This window comes from Oncorhynchus tshawytscha, linkage group LG28, assembly GCF_018296145.1.
Source record: "Oncorhynchus tshawytscha isolate Ot180627B linkage group LG28, Otsh_v2.0, whole genome shotgun sequence".
NCBI lineage: Eukaryota > Metazoa > Chordata > Actinopteri > Salmoniformes > Salmonidae > Oncorhynchus > Oncorhynchus tshawytscha.
This window is the reverse complement of record NC_056456.1, coordinates 27866290-27889437: the sequence shown is the minus strand read 5'-3', so window position 1 is coordinate 27889437 and position 23148 is coordinate 27866290. Positions and strand designations below refer to the sequence as shown.

Below are 23148 nucleotides of genomic sequence, written 5' to 3'. Positions count from 1 at the left end.
TAATACCCATAAAACCTTGTGGTCAAACTGGAAAATGGTTGTAATCGTTTTTCCACCATTCATTTTTCCCATACTTTGATGCTAATTAGCATTTTCAAATCTGAGAGTAAATATATTGATATAAGTCACCTTGTCTGAGAGAGATTTACATGGTTATCAAAACATCACGCCAGGGTGATCCTACACGAAACACAAAAATGAATGGTGGAAAAACGATTGGAACCATTTCCCTGTTTGACCACTAGGTGATGTAATTCTGCTCTTTCAAAGACAGAGGGAAGTCAGACTGACCTGAGATTGAAACAGCATAGAATTCCCCTGGCATCCTCTGTGGAGTTAGCGTGGTTGCCAGTCTTTTTTCAGCTATTACATTCCACTCAAGGTGTCATTTGCCAAAGATGGCACATTTTACGGAGTACAAAGAGTGGAATGTTACAGAGACAGGAACACAGACAACTGCGGAGTGGATGGGGAAAACAAAAAGGCAAATATAATTTTTAAGAGCTGCTCTGGTATCCATGTACCATTGTAGCATTGTACTCTCCTGAACACAATAAAAGTAGAGCAAACTCCACTTGTACCAGATGGGCAAAGAAATGGACCCACTCATTTCATGCTAAACTCAAGGACTTTGTTTTGCTATTTGATTTAAAACATTGTGGAAAATACCCTCTTCGTCATAAAAATGAAATCCACTTATTGTCCACGATTGAGGAATTAAATAATTCATCAATGGTTGCATACGTCTATATGGTAGTAGCTTTGGAGTCTATTTTTAGTGTATCACTTTTGCTTATAACAATTTAATTCTAGTGGTTTGAAACAATTCTCAATGAAAACATGTTACTTTATGTCATTAATAATCTCTGTCTGTCTGCCTCCCCAGCTCTAACTCCCACAGTCCCTCTCCTCCCAGTAGTTCCAATGCTTTCAGCCTGCTGAGTTCTGAGCAGGACAACCCTTCCACCAGCGGCTGCAGTAGTGAGGAGTCAGCTAAGGCCAAGACCCAGAAGGAGCTTCTCAGGACCCTGAAGGAGCTCAAGCGCCACCTTCCTGCTGACAAGAGGAACAAGGGCAACAAGTCCAGCTCCCTCAACACTCTGAAATACGCCCTGCGCTGTGTCAAACAGGTGGAAGGTAAGAGATAACTCAACCGCAACGCATTCTGGGTAGTACGCCTGAACATGTGATTTGATTATGTATTTAGCATCATTACATTATAGTTTGTTGTTGTCTAATGCATCTTAAAAGGCCAATAGGAAACCAATGTGGGTTTGTGTTGTTGTGTTTCAGCCAATGAGGAGTACTACCAGCTGTTTATGACCAATAGCAGTCAGCCATCCGGCCTGGATGTGTCCTCTTACACCATCAAGGAGATAGACAGCATCACCTCAGAGTACACCCTCAAAAACAATGTAAGTTACTAACCCTTTTTCCTCTGAATACACCTTCAAAGCATGAAAAAGAGACAATTTTACCTTAAACACATAAAGCAGTTGCAAACAGAACCCAACAATACCAAAGTACATTGATAGCATGACTCATAGTCATACCCACACCTGTGTCCATCTCTGTCCTTATTTGACATACAGTGTCTGAACAACAACAGATCAAATATCCCAGCGATTAGGAATAATCCACGCTTGCAGCTGTGTGTGTACTGTATATGCATGTTTTTCTCATACGTATTCCTGTGTGTCCCTCCAGGACAACTTTGCGGTTGCGATATCTCTGATCACGGGGAAGATCGTCTACATCTCAGACCAGGCTGCCTCTATCCTCAACTGTAAAAGGGGTGTCTTCAAGGACGCTAGGTTTGTGGAGTTCCTGACTCCCCAAGACGTCAGTGTTTTCTACAGCTTCACCACGCCCTACCGCCTGCCCTCCTGGAGCATGTGCCCCGGAGCAGGTAATGACCCCTCTACGAACGCTTATAACCATGGACAGTCGTTAAACACTTATAAGCATGCCCTACCGCCTTCCCTCCTGGAGCATGTGCCCCGGAGCAGGTAGCTAACACCCTCTTTAACTTATAACCTCTTATAGACAGTCTATAAACAGTTTTAGATACATCACAAGGTGTGCACAAAAATATTTAAGGTAGGGTGGAAAAAGAAAACATGCATGTTTACCCATTACATCTGGCTTTACGAGTGGTCCCCCGTCCTTATGATAGTGAATCATTATTTTGAAATCTATAGCACCCTTTTGAGACACTCACAACTCTTTACAGGCAAATCCCATGTAGTTATAATGATCAGAAAACAAATTCATTTTAAACAGCACACGCTGAACCGTTGCTAGGAAAACATGAAAACATTTAACTGGATTTGAGTCTAGTCGCCCTACCCTAGTCAGCCATGCTAAACAATACAAATCAATGACAGAGTCCCTAAAGCCAGGTAACACAGAGGGATTAATAAGAGCTTGGGAAACATGCGTAGTGTAGCCATGGAAACATTGAGGCGAGGGTCGGCAGTAAGCCGATGAAGTAGAGGCTTCTTTTGAATTAAAAAATGTTCCTCTTCCCCTCTTCTCTTTTCAGAGTCCTCCCCGTCGGATTGCATGCGGGAGAAATCCTTCTTCTGTCGGATCAGGTGTGTGTAGGGCTATGACCGTGTGCCAGCTTCTCTTTGCATTTCTATTCATTCCCTTTTTCCACTTTGGATAGATTTAAATGAGTTTGAGTCTCGGCTGGTCTCTTCTCGCTCCTCTCTGACACACACGTACACGTATACACTCACTATGCACACACTCACTAATCATAGTTGTTGTTAAAGTAAAACTACGGCTCAACTCTGCTCCCAAGAGGCAGCTAAAAACACAAGTAGCGTAGTAGAGCTGAACTCTGTGAAATAGCTGCTGAAGAAGGGAAATCCACTGACACAAACCGTCAATCATTATCATACTATAGGCTATATTTTCATGGTTTTGTTGCTGCTTTAGTGACTTGCTGACTTTGTCCACTCTCTCCTGTGTTCTGTAGTGGGGGTAAGGAGTGTGAGGGGGACCTACAGTACTCTCCGTTCCGTATGACCTCCTTCCTGATGAAGGTGCAGGACAAGATCCATTCTGAGAACCAGCTCTGCTGCCTCCTACTGGCTGAAAGGTTGCATTCCGGATACGAGGGTAAGGACCAATCAAAATGCCATCACAACACCTGAGTTGTGCCTGTTTGAATACTTTTGAAACTGCATCTTTAATAGTGTATAACAGTTGATAGTATGCGATTAGTGTGTGGGAACAGTGGTGTTAACAGTGTTTTAATTTGCCTACAGCTCCCAGAATTCCTAGCGACAAGCGCATCTTCACCACCACACACTCTCCTAGCTGTGTGTTCCAGGATGTGGACGAGAGGCAAGACACCAAACATTTTTCTGATACTGTGTTTGTATTGGGATTATGATCTAGTAATCAGTCGAGGCTGCTGAGGGGAGGACGGCTCATAATAATGGCTGGAACAGAGAAAATTGAATGGCATCCAACACATTGAAACAATGTGTTTGATGTATTTCAAATCAAATGTTATTTGTCACAAGTGCCGAATACAACAGGTTGAGATCTTACCATGAAATGCTTACTTACAAGCCCTTAACCAACAATGCAGTTCAATAAATATTTGCTAAATTAACTCAAGTAAAAAATAAAATAAAAAGTAACACAATAAGATTACATAACAATAACGAGGCTATAAACAGGGGGGACAGGTACAGAGTCAATGTGCGGGGGTACAGGTTAGTCGAGGTCATTTGTACATGTAGGCAGAACTATGGCTGTGCGGTAGCAGAGAGAGCAGTCTATGACTTGGGGGGCTGGAGTCTTTGACCACCGCCTAGTATATACAGTAGGTCCTCGATGGCAGGAAGCTTGGCCCCAGTGATGTATTGGGCCATACGCACTACCCTCTATAGCGCCTTACGGTCAGATGCTGAGCAGTTGCCATACCAGGCGGTGATGTAACTGGTCAGGATGCTCTCGCTGGTGCAGCAGTAAAACTTTTTTTAGGATCTGGGGACACATGACAAATCTTTTCAGTCTCCTGAGGGGGAAAAGGTTTTGTCGTGCCCTCTTCACGACTGTCTTGGTGCGTTTGCACCATGATAGTTTGTTGGTGATGTGGACACCATGGAACTTGAAACTCTCGACCCACTCCACTTTAACCCCGTCGATGTGAATGGAGGCGTGTTTGGCCCTCCTTTTCCTGTAGTCCACAATCATGTCCTTTGTCTTGATCACGTTGAGGGAGAGGTTGTTATCCTGGCACCACACGGCCAGGTCTCTGACTTCCTCCCTATAGGCTGTCTCATTGTTGTCGGTGATCAGGCCTACCACTGTTGTGTCGTTTGCTAACTTAATGATGGTGTTGGAGTCGTGCTTGGTCACGCGTTGTGGGTGAACAGGCAGTAAAGGAGGACAAACACCCCTGAGGGTCCCTGGTGTTGAGGATCAGCGTAGCAGATGTATTGTTGCCTACCCTTACCACCTGGTGACGGCCCGTCAGGAAGTCCAGGATCCAGTTGCAGAGGGAGGTGTGTAGTCCCAGGGTCCTTTTTTATACCATTCCACTGATTGCACTCCAGCCATTACCACGAGCCTGTCCTTCCCAATTAAGGTACCACCAACCTCCTGGGGTAGTAATACTGTACGCTGATTCATAATGTCATTGTATCTGTGTTCCAGGGCTGTTCCTCTCCTTGGTTACCTCCCCCAGGAGCTGATTGGCACCCCAGTCCTTCTTCTCATGCACCCCAATGACAGGCAGAGCATGTTGGCCATTCACAAGAGGAGTAAGTCAAACTAGAACAACACATAAACAATTATTACACTTTTAATTATTACATCACTGGGTTGCATACAAAACAAATGGAATGTCCCTTTACAGCATATTTTAGTGACATTTATATTCCCTTTTATCTCTCTCCTATCCATAGTCCTTCAGTATGCTGGCCAGCCGTTCGACCACTCCTCCATCAGGTTCTGCACACGGAACGGAGAGTACGCCATCATCGACACCAGCTGGTCCAGCTTTGTCAATCCCTGGACCTGTAAGGTCTCTTTCATCATCGGGAGGCACACAGTCCGCATGTGAGTGTCTGCCTAGCACAATGTTTTCCTATTTTGGAACATTTTTAGTGTCTTGGCACTTCTCCCTGCTCAGCAGGGAGTTACAGCATCTTGGCATCATGTATTTAAATGGCAAAAAAAGACTTTTTTATGCTGTGTCTATTGTTCTAGAAATTACCGCTAATAATGATAATATGGTTGTTTCCACTGGAAGGGGCCCGGTGAATGAGGATGTGTTCGAGGCCCCGCTCCCTGCCCTCATGGAGACCAAGATCATGGACTCTGAAGTCCAGGAGATCACTGAGCAGATCCACAGACTGCTACTACAGCCGGTTCACAGCACTAGCTCCAGTGGGTACGTGGGAAGCAACGACCACCTTGCAGCATCCCAGGGAAAGACCAGCGAGAGCAACACACATTCAACCACAGACATCAACAGCAATGGTAGCAGCCCAAGCAGGACACGCATCGAGGAGGAGGGAGAGAGCAGCTGGGCCAAACCTGTGAGTACCCTTCTACTTCTGTTTTACCTGTCTATCTCTTTCTCGCTCTCACTTTTCCCAGTCTATTTGTCCCTCCCTCCCCTCTCCTCTCTCTCTCTCTCTCTCTCTCTCTCTCTCTCTCTCTCTCTCTCTCTCTCTCTCTCTCTCTCTCTCTCTCTCTCTCTCTCTCTCTCTCTCTCTCTCTCTCTCCATGATAGTGAGCATGTCTCTTCTCTCCTCCCCAGCAGAGGTCATTCCAGGGGATCTGTAAAGGAATCCACCTCCAGAACAGTCAGGAACAACAAATCTACAAAGCCTCCTTCTCAGCCAGGTCTGAGACCAAGAAGAACCCTGGCAGTAAGTCACACAAGACAACCAAAACAGAAATATTTACAATCTGCAGGAAAAATACTTTTTGAGATATGCTTGTGTGTGCATTTGATCATGTAAAGTGGGGAGTGGATGTGTGTGGATGTACAGATATGAATGTGTGTTTGTGTTGAGCGAGATGTATATGTGTGTGTTTAATACATGGGTGACGTTAAATGGGTGTAGTCTGGTGTAAACATAATGTTCATATTCATGCCCATTCCAGTCCTGAGCATTGCCCTCTCCCTAGCAGAGTTTCTCCAGAAGAGTCCCGCGGCGGTCCGTCTCAAGGACACTGCAGCCCCCGTGGCACCTCTGAGCTGGAGGGACAGTGGGGCCACCCCCCTGGAGAACTGCTGGCCTGCAGTACAGGAGGAGCAGCTGGCCATCAATGACCAGGCGGTCTACTCCTACCAACAGATCAGCTGTCTGGACAACGTCATCAGGTCAGCTTCTAACTAGTCACTTATTTATTAATCTTGCTCATCATTTATCTGTACATCACAGGAGGTTGGTGGCACCTTAATTTGACAGGCTCGTGGTAATGACTGGAGCGGAATCAGTGGAATGGTATCAAATACATCAAACTCATGGTTTCCAGGTGTTTGATACCATTCCATCCGCTCTGTTCCTGACATTATTATTAGCCGTCCTCCTCTCACCAGCTGAACATCTCTCTTGTCATTAGGCAGTCATCTGTCTATTCATTTAGTTTGTCTTTTATGGGGGAAAATAATTATAGGTAGTATTTCTGGGTAGCTATGTGGGAAGGAGAGTGGTAGGTACTACGTAGCTGCTATTTAAACTTACTGCTACCCAATTTCATGGTAGTTACATCGTGGGCTATTGTTTTTGATGAAGATAGAAAGTGTCTCTTGACAGATATCTAGAGGGCTGTAACATTCCCATCGCTAGGAAGAGGAAGTGCCACTCTTCTGACAACACTTCCTCAGACGAGGACAAGCAGAAAGGAGGGGACAACCGCATGCAGATATCTGAAGGTACCTTGTACCAACGTTCTACTAACGTTATCTAGCTTTACTCCATTACTTACAATAAAACATGTACAACTCTTGACTACAGTATGGTTGGTATGATGTTGCATGAAACCTAGAAGTGACCTTTCCTACACCGCTATCCATTTCTACCAGTCATTGAATGCACCATGAATTGAATTGCCCGTCATCATTAAATCTCAGACTGGATACACAGTTTGAATTTCCTTAATTTCTTAATTCAAATTGAAGATACCTGTGGGATGAATTCAATTCAAACCAAATAATACTGCTAGATTAATAGGCACGGATACCTTTATTAGATATGGTGTGACAACGTTGATAATACATTGGTTGGGAAACATCACTGCAGATTCCATCTGGCTCCACCGATCGCCAGGGAATCAGAACGGATGAACACATACCAATTTATCAAAAGATCAATACTTATTATGTACAAATAAATCAAATATAATATTTATACCTCTTCATTTATAAAGAGGTCATCTTTTAGTTCATGCCAAATCTCTGTTGGACAGGTTAACCAACTGAATCAGACAGCCAAATTTTCTCTCTCTCTCAATTCAATTCAAGGGGCTGTATTGGCATGGGAAACATGTTAACATTGCCAAAGCAAATGAGGTAGATAATATACAAAAGTGAAATAAACAATAAAAATTTATAGAAACATTACACATAAGGAAGTTTCAAAACAATAAAGACATTACAAATGTCATATTATATATATTAAAGTTAAAGTACACAAGGGAAAATAAATAAGCATAAATATGGGTTGTATTTACAATGGTGTTTGTTCTTCACTGTCTTGCTGCTGTGTGGCACACTGTGGAATTTCACCCAGTAGATATGGAAGTTTATCCAAATTGGGTTTGTTTTCAAATTCTTTGTTGATCTGTGTAATCTGAGGTAAATATGTGTCTCTAATATGGTCATACATTGGGCAGGAGGTTAGGAAGTGCAGCTCAGTTTCCACCTCATTTTGTGGGCAGTGAGCACATAGCCTGTCTTCTCTTGAGAGCCATGTCTGCCTACGGCGGCTTTTCTCAATAGCAAGGCTATGCTCACTGAGTCTGTACATAGTCAAAGCTTTCCTTAAGTTTGGGTCAGTCACAGTGGGCAGGTATTCTGCCACTGTGTACTCTCTCTCTCTCTCTCTCTCTCTATAATCCACGATTATGGGACTTAATATGTGACTCTCCTAGTCACCCTCTCTCAGTCTCTCCCTGTCACCCTGGCAGACCCTGCGCTATTTAAGGCTCAGCCTGGTTTAACCGCTGTGGATGACATCATCGCATACAAAAAGACTGAGGCTACGACCACAGCCTCAGGGGTAGTGGGTTCCTCCTCCCTGGCGGCCCTCGCCGTGCCACCGTGCAGCAAAACCGAGAGTGTGGTGTCAATAACAAGCCAGTGTAGCTACAGTAGCACCATCGTGCACGTAGGAGACAAGAAACTGCAGCCCGAGTCAGGTATACACTACATGGACTCGTTCTCTGGTCTTTTGCTCTTTTTTGTGGTGGTGGGTTCTGTGTGTGTGTGTGTGTGTGTGTGTGTGTGTGTGTGTGTGTGTGTGCGTGCGTGTGTGTCTATGTGGGTATAGATGTAGCTAGATGTTGTGTACTGAATGTTATCGCACACCATTGGTGCAGTATCATGTCTGTACTCTGGGGTCATGCATCTTCCAGAAGATACATATGCCATGCATAACCTCGCTTCCCAGAATCCCAGAGATTCACACTCGTCTGGTTCCACGAGACTGTACCATGATGTATGATATACAGTAGATGACCCTAACACACACTGGCGTCCTGCATGTATCTTCCTATCTGCTTCTTTGTAACGTATATCACTGTAATGTATATCACTGTATATATGTATATCAATGTTGCTGAGGGTATCACAGCTGCTCATCTCTTTATGACCTAAACGATTGGATGTTTTATGTATATATTGTATCTAACTTGTACATCCATGGCTGTCTGCTGGAACTAATGTTTCTCCATCTGTTTTCTCCATACAGAGATCATTGAGGATGTATCTGGTGGTGGGGAGGCGGTGGAGCGGGTCAGCCAGACTCCTGGGCCTCCTCCTAGTGCTGTTTCACCTCCCAGCCTGCAGAGGGAGCCCTATAAGAAGCTGGGTCTGACCAAGCAGGTCCTAGCAACCCACACCCAGAGAGAGCAGCAGGCCTTCCTGTGCCGCTTCAAGGAGTCCAGGTCTTCCAGGCGAACTGTTCTCAATACCTGGAGCGCCAGAAGGGACAAGGTGCCACTGATGGTAGAGTACAGCAGCGAACACGCTTTATACACAATACAGTACAATACAATACATTACATTACATTACAATACGTTACATTACAATACAATAAATTACAATACAATACATTACATTACCTTACAGTAAATTACAATACAATACCTTACATTACAATGCAATACAATAAATTACATTACAATACCTTACATTACAATACCTTACAATACAATAAATTACATTACAATACATTACAGTACAATAAATTACATTACAGTACATTACAATTCATTATGTTACTTTACAATACATTACAATACATTACGTTACATTACAATACATTAAAGTACATTACAATACAGTACGAATACATTACATTACAATACAGTACATTACAATACAATACATTATGTTACATTACAATACATTACAATGCAATAAATTACATTACAATACATTACAATTCATTACATTACATTACAATACATTACATTACTTTACATTACTTTACAATACATTACAATACATTACAATTCATTACATTACAATACAATCTCAATATAGCTTGTAGACATAGGCTAGTACAATTCAACACAGACACACGCAGTACCTTAATGCTTTCATACACTCAACTTCTCACAGTCAAATACATAATGTAATCTAACCTTCTTTTTCTCTCTTCCCCCGCTCTTTCCCCCTCTCCAGCTGTGCTCACTGTGCGCCCATGCAGGCAGGCCGAACCCGCTGCCCGTAGAAGCGGACGCAACAAGAAGACCAAGTCCAAGCGGGTAAAACAGAACGAGTCCCATAGGAAGAGACAGCAGCAGCCCCAACCCCACCTCCTCAACCAGACTTCCTGGTCCCCCTCCAACTCCTCCCAGTCCACCTTGCCGCCCCTGGCCTACCCCAACCTAGTGCCAGCCTTCCCTCTCCAGGTCTACCCCGGGGTGGGCACCATGGCTGGAACCATGCCTACCAGCCCTGAGAATTCAATGCCAGGCTTCGGCGACAGTCAGTGCAACCAGGATCCCCAGTGCCCGGCACCAAACATCCAGCACTCCCCCTCCTCTACTCCCATGGTGACCCCTGTGGTGGCTCTGGTTCTCCCCAACTACATGTTCCCTCAAATGGGGAGCGGGGCTCCAGGACAGCAGCCTTTTTACCAGGTTGAGACGGCAGGCTACTCCTCCCAGCCACAGCCCTTCCTCCCACAGACATCCCTCACCTTCCCTGCCCAGGGTCCCTTCCTGGCACAGCCGCAGCCTTTCCCCCTACAAACATCTCTTCCCTTCCCACCACAGTCATCCTCCACCATCCAGGCCCAGTTCCCGGGCCAGAACCCTTTAGCCCCCCAGACAGGCTTCCCAATTCCCACCCAGCCTTTCTCTTCCATGGCCATGGAGCCCCCCAAGCCTTCTGGGGAAACCACCCAGTCTCGGGGCTCCACACCTGGGTCCATGGATGGCAGGGACCAAGTGCCCTCCCCTCCAGTGTTCCAGTCACCATGCAGCTCAACCCTGCAGCTCAACTTACTGCAGCTGGAGGAGACACCATGCTCCCTGCAGAGGCAGCACAGCATGGTGGTAGCGCCCTCCAGTGGTGATCCCCCGGGGAATAACACCTTCCGCGATAAGGGAAGGAGTGTGGTCTGCCAAGCCATGGAGAAGATCACGCTTCAGCAGGTAGGACATAACCCTGTTCGTTGTCTTTCCCCCTACTGTCTTTTCTTTCTTTAGCTTTTTGCCTCTCTCCCTCCCCTGTTTCTATGTTCTATCGTTTTATCCAACCACCTGTCCTACAATCTAAGCTAGATGCCCTCAACGCACACAAATGATCAAGGAACCCACCAGGTACAACCCTAAATCCGTAAACATGGTTACCCTTATAGATATTATCCTGACCAACTTGCCCTCCAAATACACCTCTGCTGTTGTTACGAATCCCTTTTGGCCCGACAGTCTAGGGGAGATGGTAACGAGACCCGTAACATAACTCATGCAATTTATAATAGTGACAAAGTAAAAGTGAGAACGAAATAACCACGACAACTGAAATCTATCGTCAAACTCAGGGTTTATTGTAAAACACACGGTAATGGGGGGAGCAGGAAAAGGGGCTGAGCTGGACCCAAGGAAAGAAATAATAAGTATTCAAAAACACCCCTAAGCTAGACTAGCCTATTTCAACAACAGCTAACTAACTAACCAAAAAAAATACAGTGGGTGGTCCGCCCAGTTCTAACTAGTGTATTTAACAAAGTTTATCTACGTGTAGTGTATGCCCATGGTCTTGTTTCCCCCTTTTCCCACCAGCAAACAAACACAAACACCATAACCAAAAACAATACTCACAGGTGAGGACAAAGTGATATGGAGGTGCTCAAACAAAAGAGAGGTTAATACATAAAGAGAGAGTGAAACAGAGAGACCTACAGACATGGCATTACAGAGAGATTGAGCTCTAGAGCAAACAACTGACAGGGTTTTTAAACCAAGGGAAAGGAACTGTGATTGGGTAGGAAACAGGAGGAGGTGTGTCTTCTGATTGATGATTGATTGGGGAGTGATGATTTTCACCTGTGTGGGGAGAAGGAGAGAAAAGAACACAGGATACACACACACACACACCCACAGGATACCTGTATCCGTAACAGCTGTTTTCAATCAGGATCACTGCCTGCATCCACTATGGGTCCGCGGTCAAACGACCTCCACTCATCACTGTCAAACGCTCCCTAAAACACTTCTGCGAGCAGGCCTTTCTAATCGACCTGGTCCTGGCATCCTGGAAGGATATTGACCTCATCCCGTCAGTAGAGGATGCCTGGTGGTTCTTTAAAAGTAATTTCCTTAACATCTTAAAAAATGTAGAACTAAGAACAGATATAGCCCTTGGTTCACTCCATACCTGACTGCCCGAGACCAGCACAAAAACATCCTGTGGCGGATTGCAATAGCATCGAATAGTCCCCGCGATATGCAACTGTTCAGGGAAGTCAGGAACCAATAGACGCAGTCAGTTAGGAAAGCAAAGGATAGCGTTTTCCAACAGAAATTTGCATCCTGTAGCTCTAACTCCAAAAGGTTTTGGAACACTGTAAAGTCCATGGAGAATAAGAGCACCTCCTCCCAGCTGCCCACTGCACTGAGGATAGGAAACACTGTCACCACCGATAAATTCACGATAATCGAGCATTTCAATAAGCATTTCTCTACGGCTGGCCATGCTTTCCTCCTGGCTACCCCAACCCCGGCCAACAGCTCCGCACCCCTCGCAGCTACTTGCCAAAGCCTCCCCAGCTTCTCCTTCACCCAAATCCAGATAGCAGATGTTCTGAAAGAGCTGCCAAACCTGGACCCATACAAATCAGCTTGGCTAAACAATCTGGACCCTCTCTTTCTAAAATGATCCGCTGCCATTGTTGCAACCCCTATTACCAGTCTGTTCAACCTCTCTTTTGTATCGTCTGAGATCCCTAAAGATTGGAAAGCTGCCGCGGTCATCCCCCTCTTCAAAGGGGAGGACACTCTAGACCCAAACTGTTACAGACCTATATCCATCCTGCCTGCCTTTCTAAAGTCTTCGAAAGCCAAGTTATTAAACAGATTACTGACCATTTCGAATCCCACCGTACCTTCACTATGCAATCTGGTTTCAGAGCTGGTCATGGGTGCACCTCAGCCACGCTCAAGGTTCTAAACGACATCATAACCGCCATCAATAAGAGACATTACTGTGCAGCCGTATTCATCGACCTGGCCAAGGCTTTCGACTATGTCAATCACCATATTCATATCGGCAGACTCAACAGCCTTGGTTTCTCGAATGACTACCTCGCCTGGTTCATCAACTACTTCTCAGATCGAGTTCAGTGTGTCAAATCGGAGGGCCTGTTGTCCGGACCTCTGGGGGTACCACAATGTTCAATTATCGGGCTGACTCTTTTCTCTGTATATATCAACGATGTCGCTCTTGCTGCGGGTGATTCCCTGATCCACCTCTACGCAAATGACACCATTCTGTATACATCTGGCCCTTCTTTGGACACTGTGTTAACAAAACCTCCAAACGAGCTTCAATGCCATACAACCCTCCTTCTGTGGCCTCCAACTGCTCTTAAATGCTACTAAAACTCAATGCATGCTCTTTAACCAATCGCTGCCCCCACCCTCCCCCCAACTAGCATCTACAAGCATTTCGCTACACTCGCATTAACATCTGCTAACCATGTGTATGTGACAAATAAAATTTGATTTGATTTGATTTAGCATCAGTACTCTGGACGGTTCTGACAAGTACAAATATCTAGGTGTCTGGCTAGACTGTAAACTCTCCTTCCAGACTCATATTAAACATCTCCAATCCAAAATCGGCTTCCTATTTCACAACAAAGCCTCCTTCACTCACGCTGCCAAACATACCCTCGTAAAACTGACTATCCTACCTGTCCTCGACTTTGGCGATGTCATTTACAAAATAGCCCCCAACACTCTACTCAGCAAACTGGATGCAGTCTATCACAGTGCCATCCCACCACTGCGACCTGTCTGCTCTCGTCGGCTGGCCCTCGCTACATATTCGTCGCCAGTCCCACTGGCCCCAGGTCATATATACATTTTTGCTAGGTAAAGCGCCATCTTATCTCAGCTCACTGGTTACCATAGCAACACCCACCCGTAGCATGCGCTCCAGCAGGTATATCTCACTGGTCGTCCCCAAAGCCAACACCCCCTTAGGCCGCCTTTCCTTCCAGTTCTCTGCTGCGAATGACTGGAACAAATTGCAAAAATAGCTGAAGTTGGAGACATATCTCCCGCACTAACTTTAAGCATCAGCTATCTGAGCAGCTTACCGATCCCTGCACCTGTACACAGCCCATCTGTAAATAGCCCATCCAATCTACCTACCTCATCCCCATATTGTTTTTATTTACTTTTCTGCTCTTTTGCACACCAGTATCACTACTTGCACATCATCATTTGCTCATCTATCACTCCAGTGTTAATGTGCTAAATTGTAATTACTTCGCTACTATGGCCTATTTATTGCCTTACCTCCTCACTCCATTTGCACACTCTGTATATAGACTTTTTCTATTGTGTTATTGACTGTACGCTTGTTTATTCCATGTGTAACTCTGTGTTGTTGTTTGTGTCGCACTACTTCCCTTAATCTTGGCCAGGTTGCAGTTGTAAATGAGAACAAATGGCCTACCTGGTTAAATAAAGGTGAAATAAAAACATTGTAATAAAAAATAACAGAGTGGGTGTGAGGTTATAATGTAATGTAATGCAATAATGTTGAGATTCCCCAGAATCGCAGAAACACTACGAAAGTGTTGTTTTTAGCCTGGAGGTGTTAGGCTAGGGTTAGGATGTATAAACGGTAAGGTATTAAGGTATTAAGTCAATCCTATATTGTCTTCAGCTGGCAGCCAAGTGGCGGTCCGGCACATAGGCTATAGATTCATTTGACATTTTCCTCAATATTTTAAGAATGCTTTTACTGTGATATGATGTTATAGTTTCACCAATTCTTTTGGTCTGAAAAGGAGGCTGGAGTACGACTTTAAAGGCACAAACTATAGTTTTTAAACATATTTTGACATCAAAATCGGTCAAAACAGTGGAAACATGCCAAGGGTGTTCAAGGGATACTTCAGTATTTTTTGGCATTGAGGCCCTTTATCTGCTTCGACAGAGTCAGACGAACTCATGGATACCATTTCTATGTCTCTATGTCCAGTATGAAGGAAGTTAGAAGTAGTTTTAGCCAATGTTAACTAGCGATAGCACAATGACTGGAAGTCTATGTTAACATGGGCTTGCGAAACTACCTCTACCTTCCTTCATACTGGACACAGAAAAAGAAAAATGGTATTCATCTGACTCTGGGGAAGTAGATAAAGGGCCTCATTGCCAAAATCCTGAAGTATCCCTTTAATCAAAATGGTCAATAATGAATTAAAATGGTATTCATCTGACTCTGGGGAAGTAGATAAAGGGCCTCATTGCCAAAATCCTGAAGTATCCCTTTAATCAAAATGGTCAATAATGAATTAAAATGGTATTCATCTGACTCTGGGAAGTAGATAAAGGGCCTCAATGCCAAAATCCTGAAGTATCCGTTTAATCAAAATGGTCAATAATGAATTAAAATGGTAGTTATCTGACTCTGGGGAAGTAGATAAAGGGCTTCAATGCCAAAATCCTGAAGTATCCCTTTAAATCCCAGCTCTGTCTGCTCTGCAGGTTGATGTTTATTGTTATGAATGTTGCACTTGAGGCAGAGCTGAGGAATTTCCGCTAGATGGGCCAGCTGCAAAGTCAAAATCGGCTATATCGTAAAATTCATTTGAAAAAAGATGACTTTTGGCATAAAGGTAAATCAAATTTTGCCAACGTGTCAGGAGAAGTATGGCTGGATTGGTGTGGCTTCACTAAACTTCCAGTTCCTCCATTGTTAAAATGCACAAAAGAAAAGTTACCGTAGTTACTGTAAAACGGGTCTCTGCTGGATTAATATTTCAGGACAATATGGTTGAGGTGCCTCTCAGATCATGATATTAAAGGAGCGGAGTAGCAAGAAAGAAAGGATGGGACTGATTAAAGAAAAAAGAGACCAATACGACTTGACCTTCTGTTTGTTGACCTTTCCTTTGACCTCTGTCTTGCAGGTGAGTTCGCCAGGCGACGGTAATCCTAGCGACATGCTTGACATCCTGCTCCATTCAGACTCTCACTCAGCCACCTCAGGGTCCATGGGTTCAAGGTCTAATGACTGTGGAACCTCAGCTAGAACGTCTAACAGTGGAAGGTCTAATAATAGCAGGACTTCGGGATGTAGAAAGTCAGCTAGTGGAACGTCAACTAGTGGTGTATCTGGCAATGGCACAGGTCTGTACACACACCTACCCTAGACCTTTTGTATGTTTGTAAGACATTTGTTCCTATCTCAGTCACTTCCACTGTACCAAACTTAACTCACGTAACTGTATTGAGGGGTTTTTCCCATCTAAAACTGTAAAACCTATTATTAAGCATATTTTCTGAACAACACTGGCAGGGACAATAACAATCATATGACAGAAGAACAAAGCAGCAAGACATTACATTCAACCATTTGTTGCTTCATGTATAAAGCACTTGAGACTAGAGCTCTGGTGATTCAAAAGTAAAATATCCTAACTCTGTTTTGTTATTCTCCCCCTCAAGTATGCAGCAGCCACACCAGCAAAAAGATCAGAAACTACTTTGGCAGCGTGGATTCCTCCCGGAACAGTAGCCAGAAGGTCAAAGGGCACTCCACCGGCTGCGATAGTGGGAGAAGCAGTAGTGTCATGGAGGTGCGGCCAATGGAGATGGAGCAGGGCCAACACGACAAGTATGTACTGCAGGACCCGCCGTGTTTGGTCACCCCCAACACTGACAACAAGGTCATGTTGACCTATCAGGGTTCCCGAGTGGCGCAGCGGTCTGAGGCACTGCATCTCAGTAGTAGAGGCATCACTACAGACCCTGGTTTGATTCCAGGCCGTATTACAACCAGCAATGATTGGGAGTCACATAGGGCAGTCCGGGTTAGGGTTTGGCTGGGGTAGGCCATCATTGTAAATAAGAATTTGTTCTTAACTGACTTGCCTAGTTAAATAAAGGTTAAATAAATAATAATAAAACATCTGATGCCCTCGCGGTGAGTTGGAGGAGACAGGAGAGAGGCAGCTCGCAATGTGCCCTGGAGTAAGAGAAAGTTGTCTGTGGATGCAGATCTGGGGTCAGTTTGGGATTTGGGATGGGGGAGGATAAACTGATCCTAGATCTGTGACTACAGGCAACTTCTACCCAGGGCATGATGAGTGGCTGTGAATGCTGGGGTTTTAAATATTTGTTGGATATTTTTTGCGAGGCCATAAGAAAATGTTTAGATGGGACACAGCACTCTAGACCTTTGGGAAGTACTTTCCAAGTACATTGCACTGTACACCCTTGTTGTTTCCCACTCCCTTCCCATATTCACCTGGCATGCTGAATTAGAATTGACCATTTGTGTTAAAAGCTTTGCTAATATTAAAGTAAAATTGCAGTTCTGACTTATGTCCACCAGATGGGGCTTTCACACAAAGACCCACAGTTGTTAGACAAGGTGGATTGAGAGGAAATGTGTGGTTTCTTAAACTCTCCAGGTACCAGACACCCAATCTAGTTAACCATGAAGATCAATTATATCAAATTGTCATCTGATACCTATGACTCCCTCATACCAAATACACATTTTTCAACCACTAACCAGACCTACCTTTCCTGACACCCTAATGCCCAATACCCAATTACCTGTATGTCCAATAGTATTCTTACTGTTTGAGTATCTTTTCCCTGGTGACATAGGTCCCATGGTTCAGAATACTGAGTGTGTATGTCCCTTGGCCTACTCAGGGGCATCGAGAGGTTGCTTAGAGAAGACAGAGAGAGGCTGCGTGGGATGCAGAAGAGTCAGCCGTGCTTCACTGGGGAGCAGCAGAGGGAACTGGTAGAGGTCTACCCCTGGATGAGGAGTGGAGGGCTGCCCAAGGTCATGGACGTCAAGGTGAGCTCTCTCTTTCTCTTTACGGCTCTCTCACTCTATTGCTTTCTCTTTTAACGCTCTCTCTCTTTTTCTTCCTCTCTCTTTCCTCCCTCTCTCTTTTTCACAATCACTCTCTTCCTTTCCTTTTCTCTTTCTCCTTCTTTCACTCTCTCTTACTCTCTCTCTCTTATACTATGGGCAGTCATTCACGTTTGTCAAAAGCAAGTCTAACATTAACTAACAGAAATGTGTGTGTGTGTTGTTGTTTTGTTTAGGCCTGTGTGTGCTTTGAGGAGGATGCTCCAGAGGCAGTGATGTCTGAGGAGCAGCCTGACCTAGACATGGGAGACACAGGGACTGAGACAGGCGAAGTCAGCCCCTCCAGGAAGCCCGGCGAGGAGCCCTTAAACACAGACACCTGCCCTTGTCCCTCTTCTGGCCTTGGATCATCACATCCACACCCTGAATCCACCCACCGCTGTTGATTGTAACATCAGCACTTCCTCCCAAGACTCGTTCTCAAGCGACATCAATTATTGACCGGGTCCCACCCTCAGACCAACAGCTGTCCCTGACCAGGGAATTACCATATTGGACTATCTAGTATTGCATTTGTCCTGCTGGTGGTACACACCTTTTCTACAACCAGCTAAACCGTATGGAAACTCTGCTACAGCCTGAGAGACCAACGGCCCACCTGGTCAATTCATTTTCTGTGTGTGAATGTGTGAGGGAGAGAAAAAGAAGATGAGATTGAGGTTAGGCAGGTAGCCTAGCGGTGGGCAGCTAGCCTAGCACTCGGCCAATAACCGAAGGTCGCTGGTTTGTATCGGCGAGCCGACTAGGTGAAAAATCTATCGAGGTGCCTTTGAGCAAGGCACTTAACCCTAATTCCTTTTGTAAGTCACTCTGGATACGAGCGTCTGCTAAATTACTAAAATGTCAACTCGGTGAGTTCCAGTGTGTGCAAAACACTGTTCTTTCAATTCCATCCATCTCTTTTCCTGTGTTGTTTCACTGATTAAAAGTAATGCTTTCACTGAAGTTTAAGACTTATAGTCTTGTTTTTGTGTTGATGGTAGCCAAGAATATGTAGTGGACTATCGGTTTTTCCACTATCTCTCAATATGAGAAAAATATATATAATTTGAAGCATCTGTAAATGGTTGGTGAAATGTTTTTTACCCCCAATGGTTTCAAAGAGATACTCTATTTTTATACCAGAGAATCATATCTGCTAGGAAAGCATATGTACAGTATATGTGTTTCTATGTTCTGAGTCTCACAATATAAATATAGGAAGAAACCAGCATAAGACAACTAGGACCAATATACATGTGTTTACGGAGTGTTTACTGACATATTCAATCACTCCCTATCTCAGTCTGTTGTCCTCACATGCTTCAAGATGGCCACCATTGTTCCTGTACCCAAGAAGGCAAAGATAACTGAACTAAATGACTATAGCCCCATAGCACTCACTTCTGTCATCATGAAGTCCTTTGAGAGACTAGTCAATGATCACCTCCACCTCACCGGCCACGCTAGACACACTTCAGTTTGCATACCGCCCCAACAGGTCCACAGATGATGCAATAGCCATCGCACTGCACACTGCCCTATCCCATCTGGACAAGAGGAATACCTATGTAAGAATGCTGATCATTGACTACAGCTCAGCATTCAACACCATAGTACCCTCCAAGCTCATCATTAAGCTGGAGGTCCTGGGTCTCAACCCCGGCCTGTGCAATTGGGTCCTGGACTTTCTGATGGGCCGCCCCCAGGTGGTGAAGGTAGGAAACAACATCTCCACCTCGCTGACCATCAACACTGGGGCCCCAAAAGGGTGCGTGCTCAGCCCCCTCCTGTACTCCCTGTTCACCCACGATTGCGTGGCCTTGCACACCTCCAACACAATCATCAAGTTTGCAGACGACACAACAGTAGTGGGATTGATTACCAACAACAACTAGACAGCCTACAGGGAGGAGGTGAGGGCACTCGGAGTGTGGTGTCAGGAAAACAACCTCTCACTCAACGTCAACAAAACAAAGGAGATGATCATGGACTTCAGGAATCAGCAGAGTGTGCACCTCCCTATCCACATCGAAGGGACAGCAGTGGAGAAGGTGGAAAGTTCCTCGGCGTACACATCAACGACAAACTGAAATGGTCCACCCATACAGACAGTGTGGTGAAAAAGGTGCAACAGTGCCTCTTCAACCTCTTCAAACTCAGGAGGCTGAAGAAATTTCGCTTGTCACCCAAAACCCTGACTCATTTTTACAGATCCACAATAGAGAGCATCCTGTCGGGCTGTATCACAGCCTGGTACGGCAACTGCTCCTTCCTCAACCGCAAGGCTCTCCAGAGGGTGGTGTGGTCTGCACAACGCATCACCGGGGGCAAACTACCTGCCCTCCTTGACACCTACAACACCCGATGTCACAGGAAGGCAAAAAAGATCATCAAAGACAACAACCACCCAAGCCACTCCCTGTTCACACCGCTACCATCCAGAAGGCAGGGTCAGTACAGGTGCATCAAAGCTGGGACCGAGAGAATGAAGAACAGCTTCTATCTCAAGGCCATCAGACTGCTAAACAGCAATCACTAACTCAAAGGCTGCTGGCTACATTGAGACCCAATCACTGGCCACTTTAACAAATGGATCACTAGTCACTTTAAACAATGCCACTTTAAATAATGTAACTTGAATAATGTTTACACATATCTTACATTACTCATATCATATGTATATACTGTATGTTATACTATCTATTGCACCTTGCCTATGTCGTTCAGCCATCGCTCATCCATATACTTATATGTACATATTCTCATTCACCCCTTTAGATTTGTGTGTATTAGGTAGTTGTTGGGGAATTGTTAGATTACTTGTTAGATATTACTGCACTGTCGGAACTAGAAGCACAAGCATTTCGCCACACTCGTATTAACATCTGCTAACCATGTGTATGTGACCAATACAATTTGATTTGATAATGTGTTTGTTTTTGAACCTTTAATTTACAGGGTTCATAAGACAGTGTATTGGCTGACTAAAGAGTACAGTTGATAGGGGAGGCTTATAGAGAAGGTGCTTTTTGTTCACCATTTTCTTTCTAGCCTGTGATTGATGGTTTGACCAAGCTTTGAGGAAAGAGTGTCCTATAACACTGTTCTAGGATCAGCTTTCCCAAACACAAGGCATCCTGTTATAAGCTATTAGGCTTGCTGGCCTTGAAACAGTGTTTAAGAGCACACGGTAGTAGCAACACTTTCTACATTGTAATATGGCTGGGATAGTTATTGGGTCTAAGCATTTGTCAGGACTCCTCCTTTGTCTAATTTTTTAAATATTTTTTTATTTTAAGCACTGGAAACACACATTGTCTACCTGCATTTTTCCTAATGATTTCTTTACAGTGGGTCTTGTATGTCTCTGTATTTCTGTATTTCTTGTGTTGTTGGATAGTCACTTTAAAAAGTGTAGACACATTGGCTGTGTTAATGTGTTAATGTTTCGGAAAAAAAGTCAAACATTTTAACATTTAAATATATTTACGCTTCTAGCCCACTCTTTATTACACAATAATCTGACATAAATGTAATAAAATCAAGTTGGTAACATACATTTATTTCATGACATATGTTAGGATACCTTTTTCGTGTTTGTGTGTATTCAGGATAAGGCCATTGTGGAAATACTTTCAGTGAAAATACGATCAATATTGAAGGATATCCCAGCAAGTTCTCCTTCTGATGTCAACAGCTCCTAAAGCTTTAGACCAAAGAGCCATTTTCATGTTTTTCCCGAGATCAATTCATTGCAACTCTTAAGTGATTTTAGTTCTTAATTAATTAGGTTAATTTCGGTAGATGGTGTAATGGACCATTAATGGCACGTTCTTAATTTGGGAGGACCTGAATGACTTGAGCAGTTACAGAAAATGGACCGTTGGTGAAATGATTGGCCATATGCTCACTTCACTAACTGTTCGAATTGAATGGCAGTGTGGCATTTCAAAATAGGCCTATCAGCCAAAATAGGGCTATTAACCACCGCATGTTAGTTATTCCACCTTTATAGAACATTTAATTCCGATTTGCCTAAAAATGTAAGAGGAGAGGGTCAAATAAAATCCTAATGCTCGCGACCAAAAGCCCATGGCTAGATGTTATCAGTGGAAACTGGACAGGAAGACAGACAGACAGTGAGAGAGTTGGAAAGATTTTTGCACGGCTTTTAGTAGCTTGGATCAAAGCGGCCACGGTCATTCACATGCCTCGCCGTTCGCACCTCTCCCAATTTGATGATCAGGTGTGAATCTGGACAGGTTCCCTCCTGCGGTGATGGTCACCTCTGGGGTTCCGCTGATCTGGAGTCGGCTACATCGTAAACTGACAACAAACAGTCTGTGAATGTCTCCTAATAATATGGATTTCAGGTAGAGAATTAATATACAATTCATCCAATTCATTATAGTCACCTTGGCTAGGCTATATGTTATAGAGAAGGTGTTGGATTGTTGATGTGTGTTATTTAAACGCTAGCTAGGGTACTCTTGCAAATGAGCCATATAACTCACTGAACGTTGCGTATAGGCGAATGAAATGGCATTATAAGTTATATTTAGACTTTTTTTCACATCATGCATGAATATGTATTCGATTATACAATGAGAAGAACAATTATCATTGGAATAACGAAATAGTCTTTAGAAAAACATATTGTTTATCGTCTGTGGTTTGGAAAACTAAGAGAGGAATACCAGGGTCTTAACATGTTTATGTTGGTGGGAGTTGAGACGTTGCTAGTATATGGAGGTGTCAGAAGTGACACTTAGGGACATCAGAGAAACTTCCAAGGTGCCACTAGGTCGTCCACTGAACCCGAGGAGAAGCGCTTTCATATTCAGTGTAGGTATCTGTGGTGGGCTGTTGGGGGTCTGTTGAGATCTTTCATGCTCAAACAGTATACTTCTTCAAAGATTACAACACATGTGCTAGTGCTTTCTACTTTTGACTGAACGGGAGGTCATATTATCTGAGGTCATATTATTAAAGATGGTGGATGAATAAAGATGTCTTACTTGGAGTCTTGGTCGTTAACCGTTGGGAAAAAAGGTCACAGTTCTGGTCTTCTTCAGGGTGGCTCTCTGTGTCTGGTCTGCTTAGTTCATTGTCTGGATATGAACCAGAAATAAATAGGGAGTGGGATGGCTCACTTTACGTTTCTTATATTACCCCACACAACCTCGCGGTGAACTGACATCTCCTTGGCATATTTCAAGGAATCAAAGCTGTCAGAATATCAATGAAGGCCCAGCCATCAAATGAACCAGCTGTCAGATCTCACACTGCATTGTAGAGAAGCCCCAAGGCAGACATTCTC

The 23148-nt window shown here is 44.2% G+C and overlaps 1 protein-coding gene across 1 annotated transcript in view; it reads left to right on the top strand.

The window, feature by feature from the left end:
- LOC112227009 (period circadian protein homolog 2-like) overlaps positions 1-18797 on the top strand; it is a 28052-nt gene extending 9255 nt beyond the window's left edge. Inside the window, 20 exon segments of the mRNA XM_042307901.1 lie at positions 887-1137; positions 1294-1415; positions 1708-1909; positions 2546-2597; positions 2987-3129; positions 3279-3357; positions 4681-4787; positions 4932-5085; positions 5279-5567; positions 5795-5903; positions 6166-6361; positions 6798-6916; positions 8170-8400; positions 8952-9146; positions 9149-9208; positions 9891-10867; positions 15862-16081; positions 16400-16568; positions 17618-17768; positions 18023-18797. Of these exon segments, the coding sequence (XP_042163835.1) occupies positions 887-1137; positions 1294-1415; positions 1708-1909; positions 2546-2597; positions 2987-3129; positions 3279-3357; positions 4681-4787; positions 4932-5085; positions 5279-5567; positions 5795-5903; positions 6166-6361; positions 6798-6916; positions 8170-8400; positions 8952-9146; positions 9149-9208; positions 9891-10867; positions 15862-16081; positions 16400-16568; positions 17618-17768; positions 18023-18232 (4036 nt within the window). The 3' untranslated portion in view covers positions 18233-18797.
- Positions 18798-23148: the final 4351 nt, after the last annotated feature.